The 27,565-nt window shown below is 38.5% G+C and overlaps 1 protein-coding gene across 1 annotated transcript in view; it reads left to right on the forward strand.

The window, feature by feature from the left end:
- The window catches only part of COLEC12 (collectin subfamily member 12), a 58,021-nt gene extending 34,400 nt beyond the window's left edge, over positions 1–23,621 (forward strand). The window contains exons 3-10 of the mRNA XM_053467063.1: positions 11,545–11,667; positions 12,703–12,801; positions 13,239–14,285; positions 16,884–17,393; positions 18,438–18,574; positions 19,264–19,373; positions 19,626–19,771; positions 22,588–23,621. Coding sequence (XP_053323038.1) covers positions 11,545–11,667; positions 12,703–12,801; positions 13,239–14,285; positions 16,884–17,393; positions 18,438–18,574; positions 19,264–19,373; positions 19,626–19,771; positions 22,588–22,610 — 2,195 coding nt within the window. The 3' untranslated portion in view covers positions 22,611–23,621. The remainder of the gene's footprint in view (positions 1–11,544; positions 11,668–12,702; positions 12,802–13,238; positions 14,286–16,883; positions 17,394–18,437; positions 18,575–19,263; positions 19,374–19,625; positions 19,772–22,587) is intronic.
- Positions 23,622–27,565: the final 3,944 nt, after the last annotated feature.

Consider the following 27,565-nt stretch of genomic DNA (forward strand, 5'->3'; position numbering starts at 1 on the left):
AGTGTGATGGTCTGGGACTGCTTTGCTGCTTCAGGACCAGGGTGATTTGCCATATTTAAACCTGCTCTCTACCAGAAAATCCTAAAGGAGAATGTCCGGCCATCAGTTTGTGTGCTAAAGACCAAGTGAAGTTGGGTTATGCAGCAGGACAATGATGCGAAGCACACAGGCAAATCCAGCTCTGAATGGCTCAAAAGAAACAAAATGAAGGTTTTGAAGCGTAATCAAAAGTCCTGACTTGAAGCCGATTGAGATGCTATGGCATGACCTTAAAAAGGCAGTTCATGTTTGGAAGTCCATCAAATTCAACTATGCACATTAAAGTGATTTTCAATTGTGCCGCAAAAAAAGTTTCTTCTTGACTCCAAAATGACATTCTGTTTTCTCACTGGATCGACACGCTATAACTAATCCTGTCCTTATAACCAATTATATCCCTGTATAATCTTCTTTGCTAAACAATCATCTAGTTAAAGAGAAAATGAAGGTTCCTAACAATTTGCTCATTTGTTTTTGTTCCTGAAAACAATTACATTGGAAGCCACAATTAGCTCCCCTTAAGCACCAAAAATGTTGGATTATTAATGTCCATGTAAAAAATGAAAAGTGAGCTAACTTCACCACTATTTGACTTTTGTTCTATAAACTGCCAGGTAAAGCTGTTAGCTCCTTCTTTGGTTCATGTCTGCTGAAAACGTATCACCCACAGAAAGTGAAACCTCTAATGTCTACGTGGGAGACCTTAATCATACATGTGTTTCAGTGGCACAAAGGGAGTACTGCTTATTTTACTTGTCTTTTAAAATATGTTCTGGATCAAGTTTAAGGTTTGCGGTAAAAACAAATGTTTTCTACGTACTTAGCTGCCCACACATTTTGGAAGAAAATCATGGATTTTTTTTTTTTTTTAGACAAAAGTATTTCTTATGCAAATATACACATTCAGGGCATGTCAATGTTTTTTTAGCATAAGTTTTCCATTTTAGATTTAGATAATTTTATAGTACATAATAATACAAAAGGGAAAGTACATATCTAATAAAATGTGTAATTGTTCTAAGTCAAGAAAATGGTAAGTAGAAAAAATAATAAAAAATGGGTGATAGACAGTACAAAGGAATATGTTGAACATATTTATATATTGAATGATATTTACATTTTCAAAAAATCAGGTGTTTTTTTCTCTCTATTGTATTATGGGATTAAAAGCAAATGACTAATTTTTACAGCTTTCTAATTTTCAAATTTAAGTATCTTCACAACATTAAGTAACGTTCCCAATTTTATTTCCATGGCAACGACCATGTGGTCAAAGTAACATAATGCTTCTGTTTATGAGAGGAAACATCAGAGTTTATTTTTTATATCGCATAGTCATACAAGGGAACTGTCCAGGTTTTACATGGATTCTCAGGGTGAAGACCTTCTTCCCTGGGTCTCCAGATCAGTTTCTTCTTTCTCTAGGCAGAGAAGTGTGTGTGGTGTGTGGCCATCTCAACTTCCCACCCACATTCTTTCTATACCCCACCCATTTTTCCCTACTCCCTTTCCCGTTCCCTCCCACTGAAGGCTGTCTGAGGATAGCCCCACCCCACACATGCAGTTAGCCACACCCCTACATAAAGCCACTCCCCAGAAGAGGCAGAGCGCTGGATAGTCCACATGGTCTCAATGACACACAGATGAGAAGTGCCTACATAGCAGGGTGTCCTCTGGGCAGTGGTGACTCTAGAAACAATATATAGGGGGGGCACACAAGATACCACAGTCAAACTGGGGGGGCATTCATAATTTCCAAAAGTAATGTGCTATGGAATTATACTTTTGTTATTGGGCTAAAATAATACTTGATCATTCAACATGGGAAGCCTGAAGCCACAATTGAGTGCGACTAATCCTTGAAATAAATATTATAACACAATAAATAACTCTTCCACTAAATGATTTCAGGGCCTTGAACGTTTTGTCCCCTGAAGTCACTACAACTTCAGGAGGGCATTTTATCTCTGGATAAATATAAATTAAATAATTCCTACTGTAAGTTAAGTGCCAGGAAACAGATGACCAAACACACACACCAACACAGACTCTGTCACACCAACACCCAGACACACACATCAGGACAGGCTCTGCCACACCGACAACCAAACACACACACACACACACAAACCAGGACAGGCTCTGCCACACAGACACCCACACACATCAGGACAGGCTCTGCCACACCCACATCCAAACACACACACCAGGACAGGGTCTGACACACTGACACCCAAACACACACCCCAGGACAGGCTCTGCCACACCAACACCCAAACACACACCAGGACAGGCTCTGCCACACCAAAACCTATACACACACACCCGAGGACAGGCTCTGCTACACTGATAACCAAAAACACACAAACAGCAGGACACAATCTACGTCACAGACGTCTACATCAGGATGGATTTTTCACACTGCATTGTCGTTTATACCCCCCTTAGTGTTTTTGCCCCTTGTGTATTGATGCCCCTGCTGCCCATATATATATTAATATTAGCCCCAGTTGCCGATAGCAGGTATAGATCAACACATTAACACAAAAACCAAGCTTTACATGTATAGATCAACTGATATTCACTTGTGATCTCAGCACTGAAGGTATATATCAAATAAACAGAATCAGACATACAAATCCTCTATTTGCAGGTATACAATAGTATATGAAACGTAGCATTGCATGTATAGATCAAATAAATACATGGAAACAGCATTGCAGGTATTAATCAAATGAATAAGACATACAAACACTGTGTTTGCAGGTATACATAAATAATGTATGGAAATATATAGATATGGCTCTACAGAATAACGCAAAAACCCAGCTTTGCAGGTATAGATCAACTGGAATTCACATAAAAACACGTCATTAAAAGGTATATTTAAAACCCCCTAAATTACAGGCATAGATCACAGGTTGCGTCCACACTGCCCACACAGCAATCACACTCCTATCATACCCAGGCAACCAGTAAATGCTGGTACCTAGGCAAGATGGGACTGTGCTTGCTGTGATTGCTGTTAGCAATCACACTCCTATCATGCCAGGTCAGCCAGTACATGATGGTACAGGGTGGCTGTAAGTGATGTGTAGACCCCATACTGCTGGCAGCATCAATACACAAGGGGGCAGCTAGCTAGGTTTCAGCATGTACTGGCTGACTTGGCATGATAGGAGTGTGATTGCTAACAGCAATCAAAGTCCCATTATGCCTAGGTTCCAGCACTTACACATCCAACCAGTAAATGCTGGAACCTAGGCATGATGGGACTGTGATTGCTGTTAGCAATCACACTCCTATCATGCCAAGTCAGCCAGTACATGCTGGTACAGGGTGGCTGTAAGTGATGTGCAGACCCCATACTGCTGGCAGCATCAATACACAAGGGGGGCAGCTAGCTAGGTTTCAGCATGTACTGGCTGACTTGGCATGATAGGAGTGTGATTGCTAACAGACTTTCGACCGCACAAAAACATTTGTCCAGTTATTTAACCACTTTCAACAAGAAAAAAAAAACAACTGTTCTGGCTTCATGCTCTAAAACATGGTCTCTTGGATGACCCATTTTGAAAACAGTAAAATATGGAAAAATGCAAACAGATTAATTTTACGAAGTAATACTTTTTGTCCGCTTTTCTTGTTTAAAACATCCCCTTTACAAAATGTAGATCTAGCATTCATTTTTGTTTTTCCTACGTGCTTGTAGACTATGTAACATATTTTTGGTTTAAGATTAATTTCCTTCCTTTGGTTTTTAATAATATTTTTCCCTCTAGCACTGAATGCGCATAACATGTTTTACAGTTGGCGCCAGTATACTCTGTTTGGCTCATTGTATTATAAGCCCCTGGAATTTGCTTCGGCTAAAACAACAACAATGATAATAATAATAATAATAATAATAATAATAATAATATACCAACTTCATGTATATGTCATTTACATTTAACATCTCTTCCCTATGTCACCATTCAGTAGCTTAGTCACAGCTAACTTCATGTTAGATGGCTAGTGTAGTCATGATCAAGGCTGGTATGGGGTTTAAAATTGCTCCTGACCTTTAAAGAACAGTTGCCAACCAGTAAGTGTGGCTGCAAGCTGGATATATGTGAGCACATGCTACTCCCTTAAACTGTTGCAGCATGCGGTCACGTGTATCCAGCCGGATACAGTTAACAACTTTGTAGATTACATTGCTGAGGATAGCCATGTTAGTCTGTGTTAAATGTGATTCTTTAGCAATGCCAGTTACCTCTTACCCCCTGCATACTTCTTACTCTAATGAATTAGAGCTGCCTCAGATTATTATGACCTATACCCGTCAGATTTATTTGGTTTAAGATTTTTGAACTTGATAAAGGGAGCTTGATGGTCTGGAAAGCTCAACCTGATATTGAAACATTGGCCCAATAAAAAAAAGGTATTTTCACAAATAGCGGTACTCAATTTTTACTGCAGTATGGACAGAGGGCTGCCCTCGGCTTGATCTAAGGCAGTGCACTCCTAGAAAAGAATATGTGATCACTCATTGTGATGGAATTCAGATATTACAATTAAGATTGGATAATAAGATAAAAATACATTTTGGAAGGTATTTTTCACTGAAACACTTGTTAATGTTGATTATTTTTAGCATGTGCTGATTTTGCATTTGCAGCTCAATCCAACTTAATGGTTTCTAGTACCGTATTTGCTCGATTATAAGACGAGGTTTTTTTCAGAGCAAATGCTCTGAAAAATACCCCTCGTCTTATAATCGAGGTCGTCTTCTAATTAGACCTCAAAAAAATGTCTGCTGGGGCCAGGCTGCTTACCGGTGCTTTGGTCCCGAGCAGCGTCTCTTCTATTAGCAGCAGGAAGCTACCAGAGTGTCACATAATTCTGCCTCCCCCCTCCTTCCTCTGGGGGCAGGGCCAGAGAAGTTGCTCGCACAGCCGGGCCCCTGCAGAAGTCTTAGAGTGGGAGATCTGCAGTTCGGGTAAGGGGGTGGGAGGTTTGAGCGTGTGTGTATGTGTGATTAATGGAATGAATGAGTATTTAAATGTTTGTGAATGAGTGTGTATGTGTGATAGCATGGATGTGTAAGGGAGGGTGGTAGCATGGCATAGGGAGGCTGTACTCAAACTCCTGTCATCCCCAGGTTCCAGCATGTACTGGCTGCCTTGGCTTGATAGGAGTTTGATTGCTGTTAGCAGTTATATATATATATATATATATATATATATATATATATACCTCCAGAAATGCCTTTTAACCCCCTATATGCCACTCTGGCATATAGGGGGTTAAAAGGCATATCATGGTATCATGGGGCAGAGTGGCATATAGGAGGGCATAAGACATTTCTGGAGGCAGAGTGGCATATAGAGGGTTAAAAGGCACATCATGGTTGCAGAGTGGCAAATAAAGGGGGATTAAGGCATTTCTGGGGGCAGAGTGGCAACCTTGGGGGCAGATGTGCATAACTGGGGGGGCAGGTTGGCAAATAAAAGGAAATTAAAAAAATATATATTTTTCTCAATCATAGCTTTTATTAAATATGAAATTTTTTTTACATGAATTAATATTTATTAGTAAAACTTTTTTCCTATAGGGTAGTCTTATATTCAGGCTTTTTGTTTTTTTCCTAAATTAATATTTAGATTTTGGGGGGTCGTCTTATAATCAGGGTCGTCTTATAATCGAGCAAATACGGTAATTCAACTCTTTAAATTGGTGCATGTATACTTATACAAGGTAAGAAAGATGGACAGAAAATGTGTAGAATTCAAACAATAACATACATATATAACATACATTCATACAATAACATGAGTAAGACATGCAAAGGAAAGCTTACAAATATACAAACATCACCAACTATGGTATGTTTTATACTATCGCATCTCTCAAGGATCCTTGTACTAGTTGTACAATATACATTCTTCGTGTGTTGAGTCTTCCATATGTAGAATATAGAAAACCAAGAAGTAGCTCTTTGTAGATGTGGTCGGGAAAGTTCAATGATTATTGTTGTACATTGAGGAAAGTGGGGAAAAGAACATTGGAATTATAAACTAGAGTTGTAGACAAAATGATTTTCTGTCTCTACCATAATCCAGCTCACACAATTAAATGAGCTGATATCAACTGATAGTTGTGTTTTCTTCCCAAAAGAAAATCCAATGTTCAAAAGTTGTTCCAAATCTACAATGTTTACCCGTTTGAATAAAATGCAACAACTGCTAAATACATGTGTGGAAATAATTGAATCCTGGTATTTCTCAATACAGATTGCCCATTGTGTGCATAGAAGCTAAAAGCATCTTCCAATGGATTTGTTTATATACCAATTCTTCACATTGAAAAAGAGAGTTCTTCCCTGGCTCTAAAGCCCTGGCGCAAAAATAACTGGAATGTAATGTTTTATTCCTGATTCTCACACTGTCAGCCAGCATTATACCAGAGACAAAGGGCATCAGCACTAATCACTGTGGATAGCTCCTGGCCCTAACCTGCATTGTCATTCCTTAATAATCACTACGAAGCTCTATAGCTGTAATGATTCCAACCGCAGTGGGACCGGACATGAAGATCTCTCTTCAAAACATTATTTCTCATTTGTGACACAACGGCCGATTCAGATTTTTCTCACCGGATTCTCCTTGTGGAACGTTATTGAGTCGTGACTAATCATCTTAATTAAACTTTGGAACAGTTTTATAGCATGCTTGTTTGGTGATATTTATGTAGCACTAGTGAAATTGTTATAAAATACTATAACATCTATAACCATAAACAAGAAATTGTTATATTTATTTGTTTTTTAAAAAAATATTTTTTCTTTGCTGTTGTTATTTTAACATAAATTATTTGTTGTCCCAGTTTTAGTGAACAATAGGCAGAGTTTCATTGAGAAACACTTTGTAATGTTACAGATGTCACATAATTAGTGAATTAACTTATTCAGGCCATATGGCCGGTCGAATCCATTCACTCGCTCCCAGCGAGTTCCCCCTTGCACCTGGGTTCAGCCTAGAGTGCCCTGATACAAAAATATTCCAACATCCCCAGTTTTCACAGGAAAGTCCTAGCGCTGTCTCACCGACCCGCTTTTGCAGGCTGTGGGGATCATGGAGAGTCTGATGGACAAATCAGGGTTTGCAGAATTAAATAGGGCCAACTGGAAGGTTTGGTGGAGGAGGGATAATGTACTGGGGCAGTTTTTCAGTGTTTTGGCTAGCCTACAACGCAATTACCCCATTATTTATTCTCAGAGAGTTGCTTTGTTGTGTTACATGACTGAGCCCCAGTACACAAAGCAAGGTCCATAAAGACATGGTTGGATGAGTTTGGTGTGGAAGAACTTGACCGGCTGCACAGAGCCCTAACCTCAACCCCATCAAACACCTTTGGGATGAACTGGAACGTGGATTGCGACCCAGGCCTTCTCGTCCAACATTAGTGTCTGACCTCACAAATGCTCTACTGGATGAATGGGAAAAAATTCCCACAGAAACACTCCAAAATCTTGTGGAAAGCCTTCCCATATATAACAACTCCATATTAATGCTCAAGGTTTTAAAATTGGGATGTCCAACAAGCTCATATAGGTGCGGTGGTCAGGTGTCCACATACCTTTGTCATATGGTGTATATAGTTTAATCAGTGAGATTTAACTCACGCATTATACAGGGCCCGCTTGGCTGTTCTTGTTGGAGAAACCTGCCAGTGTTGGTCCTTAACAGCACAACTCTCCTGCCCGCTCTCGCTTTAGTAAGCCGACCCTCTCTGACTGGCTGAACACTAAATAGATGAATGTAGCTCCTAGCTGGTAGATGGTATATTTTAGATATGAGATAGATGTCAGATGGTAAATACTGCATGACCTAAGCTGCATAGAGAAATGTATCTAGCAAAGTTTCATGTCCCAGCTCTGTAAGGAAGCTACCCTAAAATAACATAAGCCACAGAGACTGATAGCAGGAGAATGCCTCCACAAGTTTGTTTGCATGTGTTTGTGTCCTTACGGCAGGTACCAGACTCCCTCCTGATTCACGGGACAGTGGGGTGCTTTTGTGTTGAAGCCTAGTTTGTTGTTACAGATGTGTTCACCCGCAGCCATTGCTTATTGTTCTTAAAACAATAAACAATGATGTAACCCTAAGGTTCAAAGGTGTTCTATATCATCTCAGAATTACTATTGGCTAATTAGTTTCACTGCCTAAATCACTGTCTATGGAGGCGCTCCTAACAAATCACCACCTATTTTGATCACCCACACGTTAATCATATGCCCCTTGTATAAAGAGGTTGTAAGTATAGCATAGGTGCAATGTCTAAAATTGTGCAACGGTATAGATAAACGGGACTACTAGCCTGTTTGCATCTTCTCATTTACAGATCTCCTTTTTGGTGCACGTGATGCAAACATGCTTCATAAATTGACACTTTCACAAAATACCGCAACTTTTTTGATATTTTTAACCCGTATTGTTATCTTGGTTTTTTCCCAGTACAACATATGTAAAATCTGTTTATAGGGTCAAAATAAATACAATTAAACTATATGGGTCATGTATTAAAAAGACACATCAACATCTGTATTGATCCCCTTTGAAAAAATGAAAATCATCTTTACTAATGCCCATACTGGAAAAATTATAATTGTTAATATTTAATATGGTGAGTTTAACACAATTTCATTGAAGCAAAGACAATATAAATCAGTGTTACTTTTCTAAAGACCATTATATTAAAACAAAAAATATAGTGATTACCCCATGATGTCATGAGCTGTGAAATCCCACCCTGCGAGTTCTGGGTAGTGATTGTACGTTAAGCAACATACTTCTAGTATGATCTAGTATGATCTTTTCCCAAATGATGTGTTTTCCTTGGCATCGCTAGATGTACATTTTGTGGTACATTTCAGTCGATAAATGTGTATGAACTCAAAATTGCCTCCGTTATAATTTCCTGGTATCAGTGGCTTGTTTTGTAATGTACTGTCCAAATATTGTGATTAACCAGGAAAAGAAAGACACAAAACAGAAAAGGTTATTTTATACTCATTTGACGTGTTGTTTATGCAACTACAGTAGACTTATAATAATCATATGAAAATCCTTTTTAAGAAAAGAAAAAAAAAAGTAATTTAACTTTACTAAAAAAATAACATTTTTTTTTCTAGTTGTCAATTGAGATTTTTTTTCTCGCTGTTCTGATATGGATGTGGATGTAGATGCTGTGTTGACCGTTTACTTCAGACATGTTTACTAAACAGTCTTTAAGTTTACTTTTCTCTAGAGTAGTTATTCCATAAATAGAAGTCTCATGCAAACTCTTAGACTTCAGATATCTTTGTGATTATAGTGCGTGGCGCCTGTGTATGTATTTTTTTTTCTCTTTTTTGGTACAGCAGTAAGAATTTTACTAATGCTAAAACACGTGTAAGATGAAAATATACCCATCATACTTGGGGCTTATTGATTTCAAAAATCGTATGGCTTCCACCAAGCTGGTGTCACCCAGAATTTTGCAATTACATATTTGAGAAGTAATGTGTAGTGTGATCTGAAAGAGCAAGATAGAGGCATTTACACAGTTATACCATATCTATATTCATTTATTAAACCTACATACCACATATCTGGGTTTTTTTCTTTTTAACCCCTGATATTACATAGACATTTAGTTTAAAAGTAAGGGAGTATCCGTAAAAAGGCTACCTAGGCCAATGCAGAACAATCAGCAACCTAAGAGGTTACAAAGGTAACTCAGGAGGATATGTAGACTGGCTTCCGAGGTGTGAACATAAGAGCAATATTTAATGCATACAGTACATATTGCTTATATTAATTTCTAAACACTGATTTTACTTAAGAATTTGCAAGATGGATATTGTGAGAAAGGACAGATCTCCTTTACATGCCTGGATTAAAAATGTTGTTTAACTAGGGTAACATACTTACAGAAAATCCATACTGTAAAGCTGCTTTTCAACTACCGGTAATTGCACCATGCAAAGTTTTTATTAGAATGCATTAGTGATGGTGTAAGCACCCATCATATTGTGTGTATGTTCATGCAATCTGTAGTGTGTACTAAACCTCTATGTTGTTGATGTGAGCTAAAGACTATTTTTAGATGTAAGTAGTAGTTTTAATCAATGCATTTACTAGTACCGTATTTGCTCGATTATAAGACGAGGTTTTTTTCAGAGCAAATGCTCTGAAAAATACCCCTCGTCTTCTAATCGGGGTCGTCTTCTAATCAGACCTCAAATAGAGGTCTGATTATGAGACTAAGATCCAGATCCCCCGCACCGCTGCAGGGGACCTGGATCCTCCTGTCGTCGCCCCCCCCAATTTAACGCCCCCCCACACACACACTTACCGGTGCTTCCGGAGGTGAAGTTGGCAGCGGGGGTGTCTGCGTCCGTCGCGTAGACCTTCCCCGACTGTCAGAGATCAGAGTTCCCCGGTGCGGGGAACTCTGATCTCTGACAGCCGGGGAAGGTATTTGCGACGGACGCATACAAACCCCCGCTGCCAACTCCACCTACTTCCGGCTGCCGCAGAATGAGACGTCAACCCGCTGCCCCGGCAATACAGCAGGAAATTGGAAGCACCGGTAAGTAAGTAAGTGTGTGTGTGTGTGTGTAGGGCATTTCTGGAATGCCTTATACCCCTATATGCCACTCTGGCACTTAGGGGGTTAAAAGGCATATTATGGGGCAGAGTGGCATATAGGGAGGTATAAGGCATTTCAGGAGGCAGAGTGGCGTTAAGGGGCATTTAATAGTGCACTCTGCCTCCTGAAATGCCTTATACCTCCCTATATGCCACTCTGCCCCATAATATGCCTTTTAACCCCCTAAATGCCAGAGTGGCATATAGGGGTATAAGGCATTTCTGGAGGCAGAGTGCTCTATACAATGCCTTTTAACTCCCTTAATGCCACTCTGCCTCCTGGAATGCCTTATACCTCCCTATATGCCACTCTGCCCCATAATATGCATTTTAACCCCCTAAATGCCAGAATGGGATATAGGGGTATAAGGCATTTCTGGAGGCAGAGTGGCACATAGGGGGTCAAAAGGCATACCATGGGGCACAGTGGCATATAGAGGGTTAAAATGCATATCATGGGCCACAGTGCCATATTGGTGTGGCAAGCCTGGGGGCAGATGTGCGTAACTGGGGGACAGGTTGGAAAATACAAGAAATAAAAACAAAAAAAAATATTTTTCTCAATCATAGCTTTTATTAAAAAAAATAGTTTACATGAATTAACATTTACTGGTAAAACTTTTTTCCTTTAGGGTCGTCTTATATTCAGGCTTTTTCTTTTTTTCCTAAGTTAATATTCAGATTTTGGGGGGTCGTCTTATAATCAGGGTCGTCTTATAATCGAGCAAATACGGTAATATGCTAAGAACATTGGATTGACCAAACAGCCTGTACAATACTATTTTTTATTACAGTTATGTGTATAACCCTTTTTTTTCTTTTGCAGGTATACAAGAAGGTACACAATGTACAAAGTGCAAGAACAATTGGGCTCTGAAGTTTTCTATCATCCTTCTTTACATTTTGTGTGCCTTGTTAACTATCACGGTTTCAATACTGGGATACAAGGGTATGTACTTAAATATTCTCAAATTATTTGAACTACTATTTAACAAGATAGATTGGAGAACAGGTGTAAATTGAAAACACACTACACCACTTTACGCCTATAGCCATTAAGAGGGTGTGCATCACCGTAGCTTCATTATAAACTTTGTGTGGTTAAGGCATCCAAGTTGGCTTAAGTTGACACCAGATTTACTCTTGCCCGCACATACAGACATGTTGCATGAAATCGGTAAAAATATGGTCTTCTCAGTCTGGTCAACTGTTAAGTTCTTGGCAAAGTCTAATGCTCACGGACAACCTAGGTTTCTCTCAAATTACACCTTTGCACTAAATACTAACCTGAGTTCAATATGGTTTTGTATCTATATGTTCAAAAATATCCTCATATGCATAATATATATATATATTAAAAATAAGAATAAAAAAACAATGACGTGATGGTCACTATGTCCAGTGTGTGTAGACAGCAGACTATAGCCTCTTAACTCACTCAGAGTGGGCATGGACCTTGGTAGAACATTTTGCAAGAGCCCCTATTATATTATCCTTGGGGTGACCGGAAAAGGACACCCAGGATGTTTGTTTATTTACGATGTTGCCTCTACCCAAAGCATAATAGAAAGAGTGAGAAGCCACAAGAAACAGCTCAGTCATGAACCCTATTTCCCCTACTGCGTCATACCAGGGTGAGGGTAGGAGCCGAGGGACGCAGGGCCTACCATCGCCCCAGCCTGATGCAGTTGATGTGTGCATAAGATTGGTTTGAGGAAGATAGAGCAGAACCTATTGCACAGTTTTAAAACTCAAAAAAAAAGAGTTTTATTCCAAGGCTTCACAGCATTTGCTGTAAATTCTGTAAACCAGATTATGCCATGGTTATTTTGTCCTGTATAGTTTTATATGACAATGCCCGGGTGATGTTTACTGAAATAGCAATATGGTAAATGTGTACATGCATATCATTATAAAATGTACTGATGTAATAACATTTTAATAAAAGAAAATGAACGCTTGTTCTTCATTGCTTCCTTTTCAGTTGTTGAAAAAATGGATGGTGTTTCAGACGACATGCAAGTATCACACAGCAGTTACTCTAAAAAACTCTCTGAAGTGGAGCTGAACTTGAAAAAGTTAGGTAGGTTTTGAGAAAAAAACACAAGGTGTTAATATATTTTGACATCAACTACATCACACAAATGCTGGGCATTGTTTTATCATATGACTCTGTGTTTTCATGTGTTATTGAGAAATAAAAATGAAGTTTGTATTATTTTTGTTACTAGTTAAGTAGACACTAGTTATCATTCTCCAAGTCTTGAGTTCACTAGGATTAATCAATAGGCTAAACAATGGAATGCTGAGGAGGGAGTCTGTAGTTTTAGTAATAGCAAATGCTACACCTTGAAACAAGGTATAAATATAATATATATATTATACACACAAGCTGTCAGTTTTGTGATAATTGATATTTTGCATGCCCGATACTATATGCAGAAATCATTCTTTGCAGGGCAGACGGTATATAACTGTGAGCCATATACAAAGTTATTCTTAACCATTCTTTCTATACAGATGATCAAGCAGGGGAGAAAACAGAAACCACCAACACAGAACTTTCAAGTGTAAGGTCAGATATATTTGCCATTCGTCAGCAACTCCGTGAAATTACCGAAAAAAGTAGCAGAAACAAAGAGACTTTGGAGAAGTTACAGGAAGCTGGAGAACTGCTGGATGCTAAACAAAGTCAAATAAAAACCGCCTTGGACAACAATTCCTTAATAATTAATGGAGTCAACCAAACATTACAGGCCTACAACAGTTACGTTTCCAGTTTGCAACAGGATACCAGCAGTTTACAGACAAACCTGCAGAGTCAAATGCAGTCCAGTAATATGATGTTAATGAATATAAGTAACCTAAATCTAACACAGATCCAGCAGAGGACATTAATAAGCTCGTTACAGAGGTCAGTTGATGACACAAGCCAAGCTATCCAGAAAATCAAGAATGACTTCCAGAGTTTGCAGCAAGCTGTCCTCCAAACAAGAAAGGACTCGGATTATGTAAGGGACAGGGTCCAAAGTTTACAAAGCACTGCCTTAAATAACTCCGCTCTAGCCAAGGCCAACAATGAAGCTTTGGAAGATATGAGTAGTCAACTAAACTCTCTCGGTAATCAGATTGACAATATCACAATCACCGCGCAAAGTAACGAGCAAAACCTTAAGGATCTTCAGGATTACCATAAAGAGTATGAGATGAAAACAAATATGAAGTTTAACAGTTTGGAGGAGCGTTTCCAGAAATTTGAACAGGATATAGTGGGTATTATTAACAACATAAGCTACACGGCTCACAATCTCAGGACGCTGACTAGCAACCTCAATGATGTTCGGACCACTTGCACTGAAACACTGACTAAGCACACGGATGACTTAATTAATCTGAATAATTCTCTAAGCAATGTGAATTTAGACACTGCTTCTCTAAGAGTACAGCAAGATGCACTGAGGCTAAGATTAGATAATGAAGTAGCCAACTTATCGATTGTTATGGAAGAAATGAAGATTGTGGATTCGAAACATGGACAACTTATCAAAAATTTCACAATATTACAAGGTAAGCAATCATTTCTTAACTTAAAATGGAACTATAGGTCAGACTTCCATATAAAGTGCTGGTATTTCCCTGGGCCACAACTCATACTGAAGGCTTGTACCATGTATTACCAGTGTTCTCCGGGGATGTAGAATTGTTTAGTGATATGTGATGAGATTGAAATATTGATTGCTTTTCACATTGGTTGACATTTATTAATGAGTAAAAAAGAGTAGCATAATATTATTGAAAGCAGGGTCTGCACAAGGTCTCCTCAGACAAAATGAAATGTTGCTCGTTCTTTGTCTAGTAGACTGGTGCAAATGGACCAAAAACGATTCGGGAAAATTTCTGTATTCGTTTTTGGTCCATTCAATTTCGGACAACAAATGTAGTTTCCTGCCCTTCCGATTTGGAAACAAAATTCATAGTCACTCACTGTTAGGAACCAGCCTGAGGAGTTGCATTAAACGATTCCAGAGCAGACGGGAATGCGAATAACTCAAGTCTGCAAATAACCCAGAATGGCAGGCAGAAATCAAGTATCTTGCCCACGATCTGGCTTACCATTCACATGTAAAAGTATTGCTGTGCAGTTATAATCAGTGGCATATTAATCTTTAGCACTGCCCTAGGCCTAAGCTTGAGCTGCACCACCAGTCGCCTTCTCTGTGCCTTACTCATCCTTCTGAAAGCCAGGATATGAAGTCATATCCATACCTGGGAACTCTCCGAGTTTGACCTGGAGATTTCCAGGTGAAGCATCGGGTCTCTGGGTCAAGACTCGAATCCTCTGGGTCGCGAGAGCGGGGTCCCGCAAGGGAATGCTCCGGTTAGCCCAAAAGTTCCCAGGTATGGTCATATCCAGCACTCTCCCATTAAGGATACACTGCGCCAGGCGGAAGTAAACTCAAGGCCAGGTTAAAGAACCTTTGGAGCCTGAAGCAATATACTAGAAGGGCCTCATCTCTGGATTTCCTGTCTTTAGCAAGCTTTTTTTTTTGCTTTTTGCCTCTTGCGTTTTTTTTGCACCTCACTTGCTCATCTTTTCCTCACCTTTTTCTATTTTCCTTATCTTTTTTCTTATATCTTGCTTGTCTGCCTTTTTCATTTTTTATCCTCTAACTTTTCTGCCACCTCCTACTCCACACTCATATACGCACACATGCACACATAAACATACATATACACACACACATATACACACACATATTCACTTCCCTCCTGTATGTTCCTTGTGGCCTGCAGTGCCCTCACTGAGCAGCTATCCGATTAGTTCCCACGATGATCAGCAATCATACTCCCTCACTGCCACTGCGCGACAAGAAGTGATGTCATTTCCAGGCACGCAGTGTCATTGACAGAGGACGATTGTTGTACGTCGTGGGACCTGATCAGATCATCACATGTTGGGACAGGTTGGGCGTTGTTTTGCGAGTGTTAGCATGAATAGACCCAAATTTGTATTTTAGATGCATTTGGTATATTTTACTTTTATTTTCTATATTTATCTTTGACAACCAGACCTTCAATTAGAATCCACAATGTAAATCCTGATCAGAATTTTCTAATATTCTTTAAAGACAAAACATTCAAAGTAATCTTATAAAATAAAATGTAACGGCCTCAAGATTGTAAGCTTGCGAGTAGGGCTCTCTCCACCTAATGTATCAGTTTGTCTTAGTCTTTCAATTCTAGTCTTGTCATACCCCTTGAATACAGGTATTGTAAGAAGCGCTGTGTAAATTGTTGGCGCAGTATAATTAAAATATAATAATAATAGCCATTTGTTTCAACCTTCAAGTGGTCTTAACACCATAACAATGAATGGAGTGGTGAAATCACCAGGAACACACTATTAGTAGTTATAGTAGTAAGACAACATTTAAAACATTTGAACATTGTTCGTTATAAATTACACCTAGGGGTTATATATAAACATGTGGCAAACAATAGTTGTAATGCCTAAAATCATTCTTGCGGCATAAAAAATAAAAAATAAATATATACTAGCCTAGGTGGTTGGTGAACCAATAAACAAATATTTCTGCTCATTTTAGGCCACGTTTTACAGTCTGAGTTTTCATCTTTTTAGTTACGATCATAATTTGTGCCACACATGCTTCAAGCAGGACAAACAAGTGACAATGTTTTGGAAATTGTTGCAGTCACAACATGCTTACACCTTTTGATACTTGTGATTCAAAGAATCCAGCTCTCACCAAATGAGAGCATGCCTTTATTCAGTAAAGGTTTAAGGCTAAGCTTTCCGTTTTTGGTTTTGTAGACAGTTGTTAAAGCAAAATATCTACTTGCTTTTGCGTTTCACAACTCTGTGTATGCCGGTAATTTTTATATCGTTAAGAACAAGAATGAACAGTCACCTCACTTTTTACATGTATAGTAAGGTGCTGAATTTCCACAAGTAACTTGGACTGCTTTGGTCACACTGTCATTATTACACTGGTAAGCAGATGTTTTCAAAATAGTACATTTAAAAAAAAATTCCACTTTGGCTCCAACACAAGCTTCATCTCTAATGTCAGTTTATGTCAACAATTAAATGTGAAAGTTAATTTCTCTTTTGGTCGGTTTCTTTCTAATTTGTAATTATTTCAGGGCCACCAGGTCCTAGAGGACCAAAAGGAGAAAGAGGATCACAAGGTCCAGTTGGACCAATTGGACCAAAGGGACAGACGGGAGATAAAGGAGAGCCAGGTCCACCTGGCCCACCAGGTGAAAAAGGACCACCTGGACCCATTGGTCCTCCAGGCGAAAAGGGCTCTAAAGGATCAAGAGGTTCACAAGGCAATAAAGGACAGAGAGGATCCCCAGGAAGAACTGGTGAACCAGGACCAAAAGGATTTGCAGGACCTCCAGGACCACCTGGAAACCCTGGACCTCCTGGGCCTAGTGGACCACCAGGACTACAAGGAATGAAAGGACTTATAGGTGAACCTGGAGTTCCTGGGCCTAGAGGCCCACCTGGCCCACCTGGTACTCCTGGATTGCCAGGGTTGCAAGGTCCAAGGGGTCTCCCAGGACTTTCCCCAGAAATTGCATCTGAAGTTTCGTTATCTCTTCAAGGTATTCAAAAGTCAGAATTAATCCTTGATCCTGCAGTTACTGGTAAGTGAAATATAACAAGACTGTTTTACCTTTTTGTGTCTTTGTGTATCATGTAGCCTAATCTAGTGTCATCTTTTTTATGTTCATGTGTCAAACACGGCCTCATAACAGGACTAAAGAATACAAGGTTATTTTCATATAACTGATTTATACCAGTGATCACAATTAGGTGATAAGAAACATTCAGTTCAGCTAGTCTTTCCATTTATTCTGTTGGGAAAATCTCAAAACCTTAATTTGGTCCTTTATCTTAAATATTCAGAAGGCTTCACATCTGTTCTGTTGTTAGGAGGCTACATTATATCTAAGCCTCTGGCCCTTTAGTTTTAGACTATGACCTATTGGACTAAAATCCCTCCTTCTTTGAAATATACAATATGGATAGTATACAAATAATTTGGTACACAGTGGTCAATTATGGAATATGTGCAGCATTTAGGTAGTGTGGGGAGAATACAGACACATAAACACCCACCATGGTACTGATTCAGATGATAATCAGATTATTCTTGCGTGTGCACCAGTGTTTGTAACAAGGATTGTGGGAGTTAAAATATCTATTAAAAACCCTGTTGATTGGTATGCCCTGAGCCAATGAAATCTAAACATATGTTGAGTGCATACCTGTAATAAATGTACAGAATATATTGGCTGTGCTAGTGATCCTTACTACAAGTAAAGTTGGCCATCACTCTTGTGAGTCATTTTCTTTGATAAAGGACCATAACAGGCTTATATATGAAAAATGTACAATTGCAATTATGGTATATCTGCAATGTTAAAAGGGTACATTAAAATTGCCCTGTTGTACATTGTTTATAGTGCATGGCCCCCCTTGTTTTTCTATCAGATGAAATGCTTTGGTACAGCAAGCAAAATGGGATAGAACAGGTGATGGGGAATGTTAGCCTGTGTATTATATATTTAAGAAAGGCCCGATAGTATTCTGGTTTCTGTATGTAACTGACATACTTGTTCAATGACGTAGTTTGTACGGTATAAAGAATGTGCTTTGTTCCAAACATTTTGTTGTTCTTCTTCCAGGCTGTCCGCCTTACTGGACAAACTATACTGAGAAGTGTTATTATTTCTCAACTGGAAAGCATATATTTGACGATGCCAAGCTTTGGTGTGAAGAAAAAGCATCAATGTTACTTATCATAGAAAACAATGATGAACAGGTATGTCATACCAATAATGTTACTTCTAAGCATGCCCATTAATCATAAAAGTGGCCTTGATATGGGAGGTCAACAGAAGTGACGTGTAAATATGTTGATCTGATAATTATGTATTTTTCTAAAATATCACCATAAATAAATTACACACAGTTCAGCTTAAAGTGCATTTCTTGGGATTTCCAAGCAAATCTGTTATAACATTCAGATACATTTTGAATCTGCATCTGGGGTTCAATAACATACTTAAACTTTTTACTTGGTGGAGTTACTCTGTAAGGCTATAGTGTGAGTATGAGCGGGCGATACAGCTAAAATCTCTCTAGAGGCTTGCATGGACTTGTTCAACAAAGATATGCGTAAAGATCTCTTTAGAACGTAAGGTGAACTTTTTCATATGAAAAATAACTCAAAGGGGACATTGTAACCAGACAATCATAATTTAGTCTGCTGATATACTATGGCAGATTGTTTAGTAGCCCTGATACACTTTGTGAAACTATAATTCTGATTTAGGGTTAATTTTTTTGGGTGCCATGGTAAATTGAAACTAATGTCTATATTTAGATTTTAAAGCATTGAAAGGGAATACAAAATATACCTGGTGTTTCTTTGTGTCACACTCATTAAGTCAAACATAAGAAAGATATCATAACATTTACAAATACTTAACTGTTTTTTCATTTACACAGCAATTTATTAAAAAAGAAACAAAAGAGAAAGGAAACTTTTGGATTGGCCTGACTGACACTGATGAAGAGAACGTATGGAAGTGGTTGGATGGTACAATACCAACCTATACGTAAGTTTAAGTATGATCTAATGAGTAAACAGGACATAAGTAGTCTATCACGTAACAATTTGGACTTAACAGAAACAGTCAGAGGACACTTTTGAAACAATCTTTCAATGTATGGGTCCAGGTACTCCTTACATACTGTATAATGTATTCCTGTGTACATGCATGTGTATGCCGTAATGTTTTGTGACACTACAGTGAAACCATTTAGCTGTTGCAGCTGAACTAACATTTCACTCATATTGTAATCTACAGAAACTGGAAATCTGGACAGCCTGATGATTGGGACCATGAGCTGGGACCTGGGGAAGACTGTGCGGGGTTAATATACTCAGGCTTGTGGAATGACTTCCATTGTCAAGACTATAATTATTTTATCTGTGAGAAAGCTATGGAAAAAGGTATGCAGTACTAAGTCACATATAGCTTTTGGGATCCTGACAGGATATACTCTATCTATCTTATATTACATATATATTTATATATATATTTAATAGGTATTTGAATTTAATTTAATAGGTATTTAAAATGCACCTGCCATTAAAAAACTACAAGGTGTCACTTTGTAGAGGGTAACATTGCACCTATACATTGTGGCAGCCACAAGAACCGAGAGAGACTTTATAGTGTAATATACAGTGTAATATATAATGTTGTATATGTGTGTATATAAATGTACCATACTTACCTGCAATGGATTATGTCTATACTTTTTTGTATGAAAGGTCCACGTTAGGAGTTAATAGGTTTGAAAGTTTCTTTGGAAAAATCCTCTTTCATTACCTAATACATCACCTAGCTTACACGCTGATGGAAAATGAATCAGCGGAGTTGAATGAAACTTTTGTCTGTATGAAAATTATAGTAAGTCATTTTCCAGTGCTTCATCTTTAATGTTAGCACACGGTGTAAGAGACTTCCTAATGAAAGCTGCCACCTGACTCTACAGAAAAACAACATCGTTTAGAAGTAAAGAACAATATCGGCAGCTGTTGTTTTTTTTTACCCAGTTTTATCTCTCGTTGCATATAAACCATTTAACGTATGTGTGTAGTTCTTTTTTCTAACTTTTGCACTTACAGGTAGATTTTTAATGATGTGAGTATATTTGGGATGGAACAGGCCACAGTCTTGCTAGCCTATAAGTTAGACTGTGGTATCAGTGACTGGGAAGGGGAATGACTTGGACATATCATAGTGTTTCTCCCAGAGATACTATTCTTTGCATAGACATGGGTTGGCACAAACAACAAATGGGTCTTAACAAAAATGAAATACATTTAAAAAAAAATATTAAAAGAATGGCAATTTTATCTAGATGGTTATTGTCAAAGCCAAGTGATTTTATCTGGGTATGTTAGTGTGTGTCTTGGTATTTTTTTTTTTGCATGTTTGTTTGTGTGTGTCCGTGTTTATCTCTGTATGTTAGTGTGTGTGTCTGCTTATGCGTATATGTCTGGATATGTTAGCGTGTGTTTGTTAGTGTGAGTGTCTGTGTGTCCAGTTACATTAGTGTCAGTGTGTGTTAATGTTCCTGGTTGTGATTGTGTAAGTTTTTGGGTAGGTATGTGTTAGTGTGTGTCTCAGTATCTTAGTGTGTGTGGGTATGTTAGGTGTGTATTAGTATGAGTTTATGTCTGCGTTAATGTGGGTGTCACATAATGGATGTGGTTGTAGGGGGGTAATATTTTGTTCTTGGACCCAGGAAGCAGAGTGTCTTGGGCCAGGCCTAGCCTCAGGAGAGCATTTAACACCAGAAGTCGTAGGAATATGGCTGAACTTACAGTTCTGTAAGAATAAATGGTCTAAAATTGCTCCTGAGCCTTGTGCAGGTCTGATCCGCAGATACTGGAAGCGCTTGTTTGAGGCTACTGCTGCCAAAGGAAAGATTATAATTGTTTGTGTGCAGGGCCGGCCAGACAATGGAGCCGAGTGGGGCAACCGCTCCAGGCGGCACTTTTGAAGGGGAGGCACTTCGCCGCCCCAAGCCCTTTTTTTATTTTTTTTTTTAATTTTAAAGAGAAAGAGAGAGAAAGGGGCGCCGAGTGGTCAGTACCCGCTCGGCGCCCCTCTCTCTCACCTCTGCGGCGAATCTCCCTGTTTGGTCTCGGTGCCGGCTTGTAATGCTGAGTACCAGAAGATTTCCGGCGCTCAGCATTACAAGCCGGAACCGAGACTGAACAGGGAGACTCGCCGCAGGACTGCTGAAAGGTAAGTACAAGGGGGGGGGGTAGATAATGGGGGGGGCGGCATTTTAAAATTCGCCCCAGGCGTCATTTTGCCTTGGGCCGGCCCTGTTTGTGTGTTACTAGCTTAAACACATTGTGTTTGTCTATACTTGTGACTTAGATGTAGATCAGATCACATGAACAATTAATGCAGCAAACCAGGTAATTCCAAAGGGTTAATTTACTTTTTATTTCCACTGTGTATTAAGTTCGTAAATACCTTACAACGAGAGCTGCCCTGTTACCCCATACATAATATTACCACAATTACTACATGTTGCTAAATTGAAGTATGCACCTAGTAGCTCCATGCTGGTTAAAGAACTTCCGGCTCAGCACAAGGTCACAGCGGAAAGCTGTTTTTTTAAGTTTTAACAATTAATTGAAGTTAACGTGAATTAAAACCTTTCTGGAAAAAAAAATACATTAACTTTTTATGTCCATTTGAAGAACACCACTCATTTACACTTTTCAGCTACTTTAATAACAATGAGATTAACTTTGTACACCCCCTCCAATGTTATGAAGAATGTGTAACAACAGTCTCAAGCTACAACGTTACATTAATTGTAGCGATTGCCTTCTAGGGTCTGGATGGAAATAAACCTGTTCAGAAAGTGGGATCTATATCTTGATATATAAAATGGACCAAATACTGAAGTTAAATTTAAACAAGTATTCTTAAACATGCAAACTATGCAGCAGCTAAGGGCATCTGATTGCTTGCTAATGTTTGACAGGTCTTTTTAGCTGCGAGTGAATGTAACTGACATCTACAAGTAAATGAATAATTGCACATAAAAAGATGTATCCCTTTTTTTACACAAAAGTGAAGCAAATCTTGAAAAATCCTACTAATGCCATGGGTTCAGTGAATAAACTTAATTACTTGAGTAATGTTTTCATTGTTTAAAAAAATAATGTTTCTTTAAGATAAATGCTGCCAAATTAATAACAATCTACATTTTTTTTTTTATTATAAACATCAGGTCAGTCGTCACAAGCATCATAACTTTGGAGTTCTTCAAAGAGTTTAACCATTCAAAGAAGAGAACGCTTTAAAATAAAGACTATGCTTCGCAAGAATGGTGAAAGGAGCAAGCACTGAAACTCAGACCACATAAAATTCAGCACGAAGATCCTTAATCTTCCTGTTACGCCGCGATTATCTGGATTTAGACTGCTAACAGGTGTCTCTCAGTGTTTTTGGGACAGTATACAGATGAATATGGACAATATTGATTGCAACGTTTCTTATTCAATATCTATGCATTTCAAACATGCCTTGAAAACAATGGCGTATTACCATAAAGGGTTGAAGAATCTTTTATCACGACAGTTTTATATTACTAAGTCCCAAACTGCATTTTAGAAAAATAATAATACAGATATGTAGTGTCATAGTTGTTGGAATATACTTTTTAAAAGCTTTTTAAAACAATGTATTTTTGTACAAGATTCTTGTGTGTTATAATTTTTGTACTGTAAAACTCCAATGCCAAAGAACACAATAATGATACTTTTTCAGTCATTAGAATAAAGTCATTTACAGAGATTTTTTTTTATCGAGTAAAAATATATATTTTTTCCCAGTCTCCCGTTTTTATAGTCATGTGTTTTTTGTGAACTGTGTTTTATAAGGCAAACATTGTCTTTTTCATGGCGGCCAAGTGTCTGGGCCAAAAATTGAACACCAGTGAACTTTTTTTTACCTTTTTTGTTATTGGAATAGAAATTGTATTTCCCTGGATTGCTGTTTTAAAATGTTATATATTATTTAGCCAAATTGGTTGCCAATAAATCCATCAGTTCTCAGTAAATGCGAGTCTCCAGCACAGGCTGCAGTAAAATTCATTTATTGGTGGCAGTGGTCTCATATACTTCAGAGGGATGAAGCCAATCAAAATATGTTTTTATTTCACTTTTTTGTTATTCTTTAAATCTCAGTTTGGATTCTTAGATTTTTGGCAAGTATTGTGCAGACCGTCTTTTTTACAGTAAATATTACATTGAAATTAAACAATAGTTCAGTTTCGGTTTGTTGTTGTGGTTACATATTCCCCATACACTTAGGGTCAACAATTCATTATTTTATACAATAACAAAAATGGATTTACCATTTTTTGAAGTGACTTAATTCTGGGTTGAGTGTATACCATGCAGCACTGCTACACTACACATCCATAAATATATAATAGTACCATGATAACTTCCGGCAGACATCGCTATACAGGGTCTTGGAGTAGGAACAGTAATTTACAGATTTGGAGTGAGTAAAACTTGGGAGAATTTAAGGGGTAGGATTGGGACATATCACTTGAGGGTAGAGACATTGAGACAGGGGTTTTAGCTCCGAAGTGTTCTCACCATTATATATTCATTAATTACTTTCAAAAGTAGCTTGTATATAATACAAATGTTGGAGCGGAATGTCAGTAGTGTGGCACATAGGGGGTTAAAAGGCATTTCTGGAGGCAGAGTGGCATAAAGGGGGTTAAAGGGCATATCATGGGGCAGAGTGGCATATAGGAGGGTATAAGGCATATCAGGGAGGCAGAGTGGCAAATAGGAGGGTATAAAAAGGAGGGAGGCAAAGTGGCAAGCCTGGGGGCAGATGTGCATAACTAGGGGGGCAGATTGGCAAATAAAAGGAAATAAAAACAAAAAACAATATTTTTCTCAATCATAGCTTTTATTAAATGTGAAAAAATAGTTTACATGAATTAATATTTACTAGTAAAACTTTTTTCCTATAGGGTCGTCTTATATTCAGGCAAATATGGTATTATCTGTATTATTATTATTAAAATTGTTAAGTAGTAAAGAAAGGTAATGTGAGGATTGCTATCGAATCATTTGTGATGGCTGTATCTCCGGAATGGAAACTTACCCAATAATTTCAAAAATGTGCTAATCAATGAGCTAGCCACAGGAAGCAAGCAGCAGGCCCTGTGTACATCTGTTCAGATGCACACCATAGCTTGCTGGAAACCCAGGCTACTCACAAACAAAAAAGATGAAGGCACTCGTTAGGTGGCCTCCGTAAATGAAACTTGGAACTTTTCATTTGACCTCCTTGGCAGGGAATGTTATTGCTGAGCATTAAAAATAAACAAGGATGAATCGTCCCAAGTTTGTTTTAGAAACCACATGCATTGTGGTACTGAGGACGTGAGCAAACCCTTGTCTAAAATACTAAAATGTCTACGGCTTGAAGGGTAAACAACATACCAAATTATTAGAAGGCACAGCACCTTTTAAATGGGATATGTCTAAATTGGATTTTCAAATAATATAACAAATGCAAAGGTAATGCAAAGAAGGTAATATTAATGTTTTTAATCTTTTCAAAAGATAAGATTTAAGTATTCAAGATACTGTGTGTCCCACAAGCAAAAGCGGCCTACAAAGTGCAGGCAGAATGTTTTATAAATCTGCAAACTCTGTTCCCCTGAACTCAGAAGAGAAAACAAGCCACATGGGTTGGTCTAATTAACAGAGAGACATGCATGGTGCTTTGTGCTGTGGTTGTCAAAAATCAAGAGAAACAAGTCTTATGAAGATTAACATGGGTTCTGTATGTGTCCAACCCTGTCTACAAGCCAGGGCCGTAGGTAGAGTGTGACACTCGACTCGGCCGCAGCTCCGAGGGGGCGCACGCCCGCCCGATCAGCAGCTGCAGCCTGCAGGATCTCCCTAACCAGCCCAACATTAAGGTAGCACGCGTGAGCACTGTGGGCTGGGTGCCGGCAATAGACGCTTTAAAGATTTAAAGATTGCATAAGTACCTTACGTTATTTTGTTTGCAAATTGTGAGGATTGTAATTTGGAGGGGCAGGCTGGGCAGGTCACTCTGAATCCGGGCCGGCCAGACGGCCGGCAGACGAACATTCATTGCAGCCGCAAAGTTTAAAACTAAGCAGCTGCAAGCGGGACTGGCTGTCGTGCTGGTAACGTATCTGGCGAGGACGGTCCGCCCATGGTGCCGCTCACTGAAGGGTGCTGGCACGCCTCCAAAAACGAAGTGCGCGGCAACTGTGGCTGTGCGTCAGGACTTGAAATCAAATCCCGACGCACAACACTGAAGCCATGCCCACCGTCTTCCGCGCTCTCTGTCTGCACTGGAAGTACAGGACACAGAAGAAAAAGAGGAGGAAGAATGAAGAAGAGGAGGAAAAGCGACAGTGACAGAGGAAAGGTAGGAAAATATTCAGGGAGAGTGGATTAGTAAGTGTATGAGAGTGATGGGTGTTATGCTGTAGTTTATGCTGAATGTTTGTGAATGAGGGTTTCAGATAGCATGGATGTGTAAGTGTGTAAGCATGGCATAGGGAGGCTGAAATCACATTCCTATCATGCCCAGATTCTAGCATGTACTGACTGCCTAGGCATGATAGGAGTGTGATTGCTGTTATCAATAATTTTTTTTTTGTCCAACTTTGGTGTGTTAACAACACTTTTATTAAAAGTAAATTACACACCAAAATTGGAAAGAAAAATTCAATAAGAGTATTAATATATATATATATATATATATATATATATATAGCAAACAGCAATCACACTCCTATCATGCTAAGTCAGCCAGCACATGCTAGAACCTGGGCATGATAGGATTGTGATTGCTGTTAATTATATATATGTATATATATATATATATATTGTTATTGATTTTTCTTGCCTAATTTTGTTGTGTTACTTTTAATAAAGTATTTTAAAGTTTGTTTTTTTCCCCCCAGTTTTGGCCAAGTGAATGCTGAATTTTCAGTTTCGGTCCAAAATGTTCATTTTGGTGCAAGGGATGGTCTTTGGGGTGTGTGATCTGTAATCTATGCCTGTCAACGCAGGGGGAGTCATGTGTATCATCCACTCATATGACTCTATCCCCGAGGGTGGTATACAAGGGGTGGAGCCAAGGGGTTAGCTAAATTAGTTTTTGCCTTGGGTAACAAAAATCCCTGCACTAGCCCCAAATCCAACTATGTTGGAAATCCCAAATAACGTTATTATGAGGAGGTACAAGGTTCCCCATAGACTGGTGAGAATCTATCCCAAAGTGGGAGAGTTGTGTTGGATGGATTGTGCAAGGTATGTGTTATCATTAATCAAAAATGTTTTTTATTTCTTTCTCTCGATCAACAACTGCAACAGATCATCTGTCCTCTTCTCGTTTTCTACCAGTTTATTATTGTGTATGATTTTAATTTATCCCACGGATTGTAACAGCTCTAATCTGCTGACACTTTATAAATAAAAGTTTTTGTTCATATAGGGACATTGATTTGCTGTATTGTATAGAAGTTTGAACATTAATTTTCTTTTTACATAGCGCCATCATATTCCATAGCACTGTACAATGATACAATGAATGAAAACATTGACACAATGATTCTCTCAATGTACCATGTTTCCTCCCTATTTTGAGTTCTTCTTTGCTCTTTTTAACACACATTGCAAAAACAAATAAAAATATACATTAACATAAATTCTTATTATTTTATTATTATTACTACTATTATTATGATTTTATTTTGTATTGCTCAGTATAGTACCATCATATTCTGCAATGCTTTATTAGACAATAAAATAAACATGTAGTGCATCACATAACAATTAGAAAACAAAAGGTCCCTCTCAAACAAGCCCACTAATCTAGAGGATTGGGGTATGCTACTCTAGACATGAAAGTATAAATGGTTAAGAGGGAGCAGGAACACAAATATATCTCAATGAGCACATATTAAATAAATCATATGACTAGAGTCTAGCTACAGACTGGCTGAACAGCAAGATGTTATTGTGGGAGACAGACAACAACAGACAGAAATATTACTAACCCAATCCCAGGTGCTTTGGGTCTCAACATATCTCCGATGAGTTCCTTAGATCTTCAGAAGAATGTGCTATGAATGTGAGTGAGAATATGGTCTCCTTGAGACCTTTAGAAACAAATGTGTTATGAGCCAG

This window comes from Spea bombifrons, chromosome 5 (assembly GCF_027358695.1).
Source record: "Spea bombifrons isolate aSpeBom1 chromosome 5, aSpeBom1.2.pri, whole genome shotgun sequence".
In the NCBI taxonomy this organism is placed as follows: Eukaryota; Metazoa; Chordata; class Amphibia; order Anura; family Pelobatidae; genus Spea; species Spea bombifrons.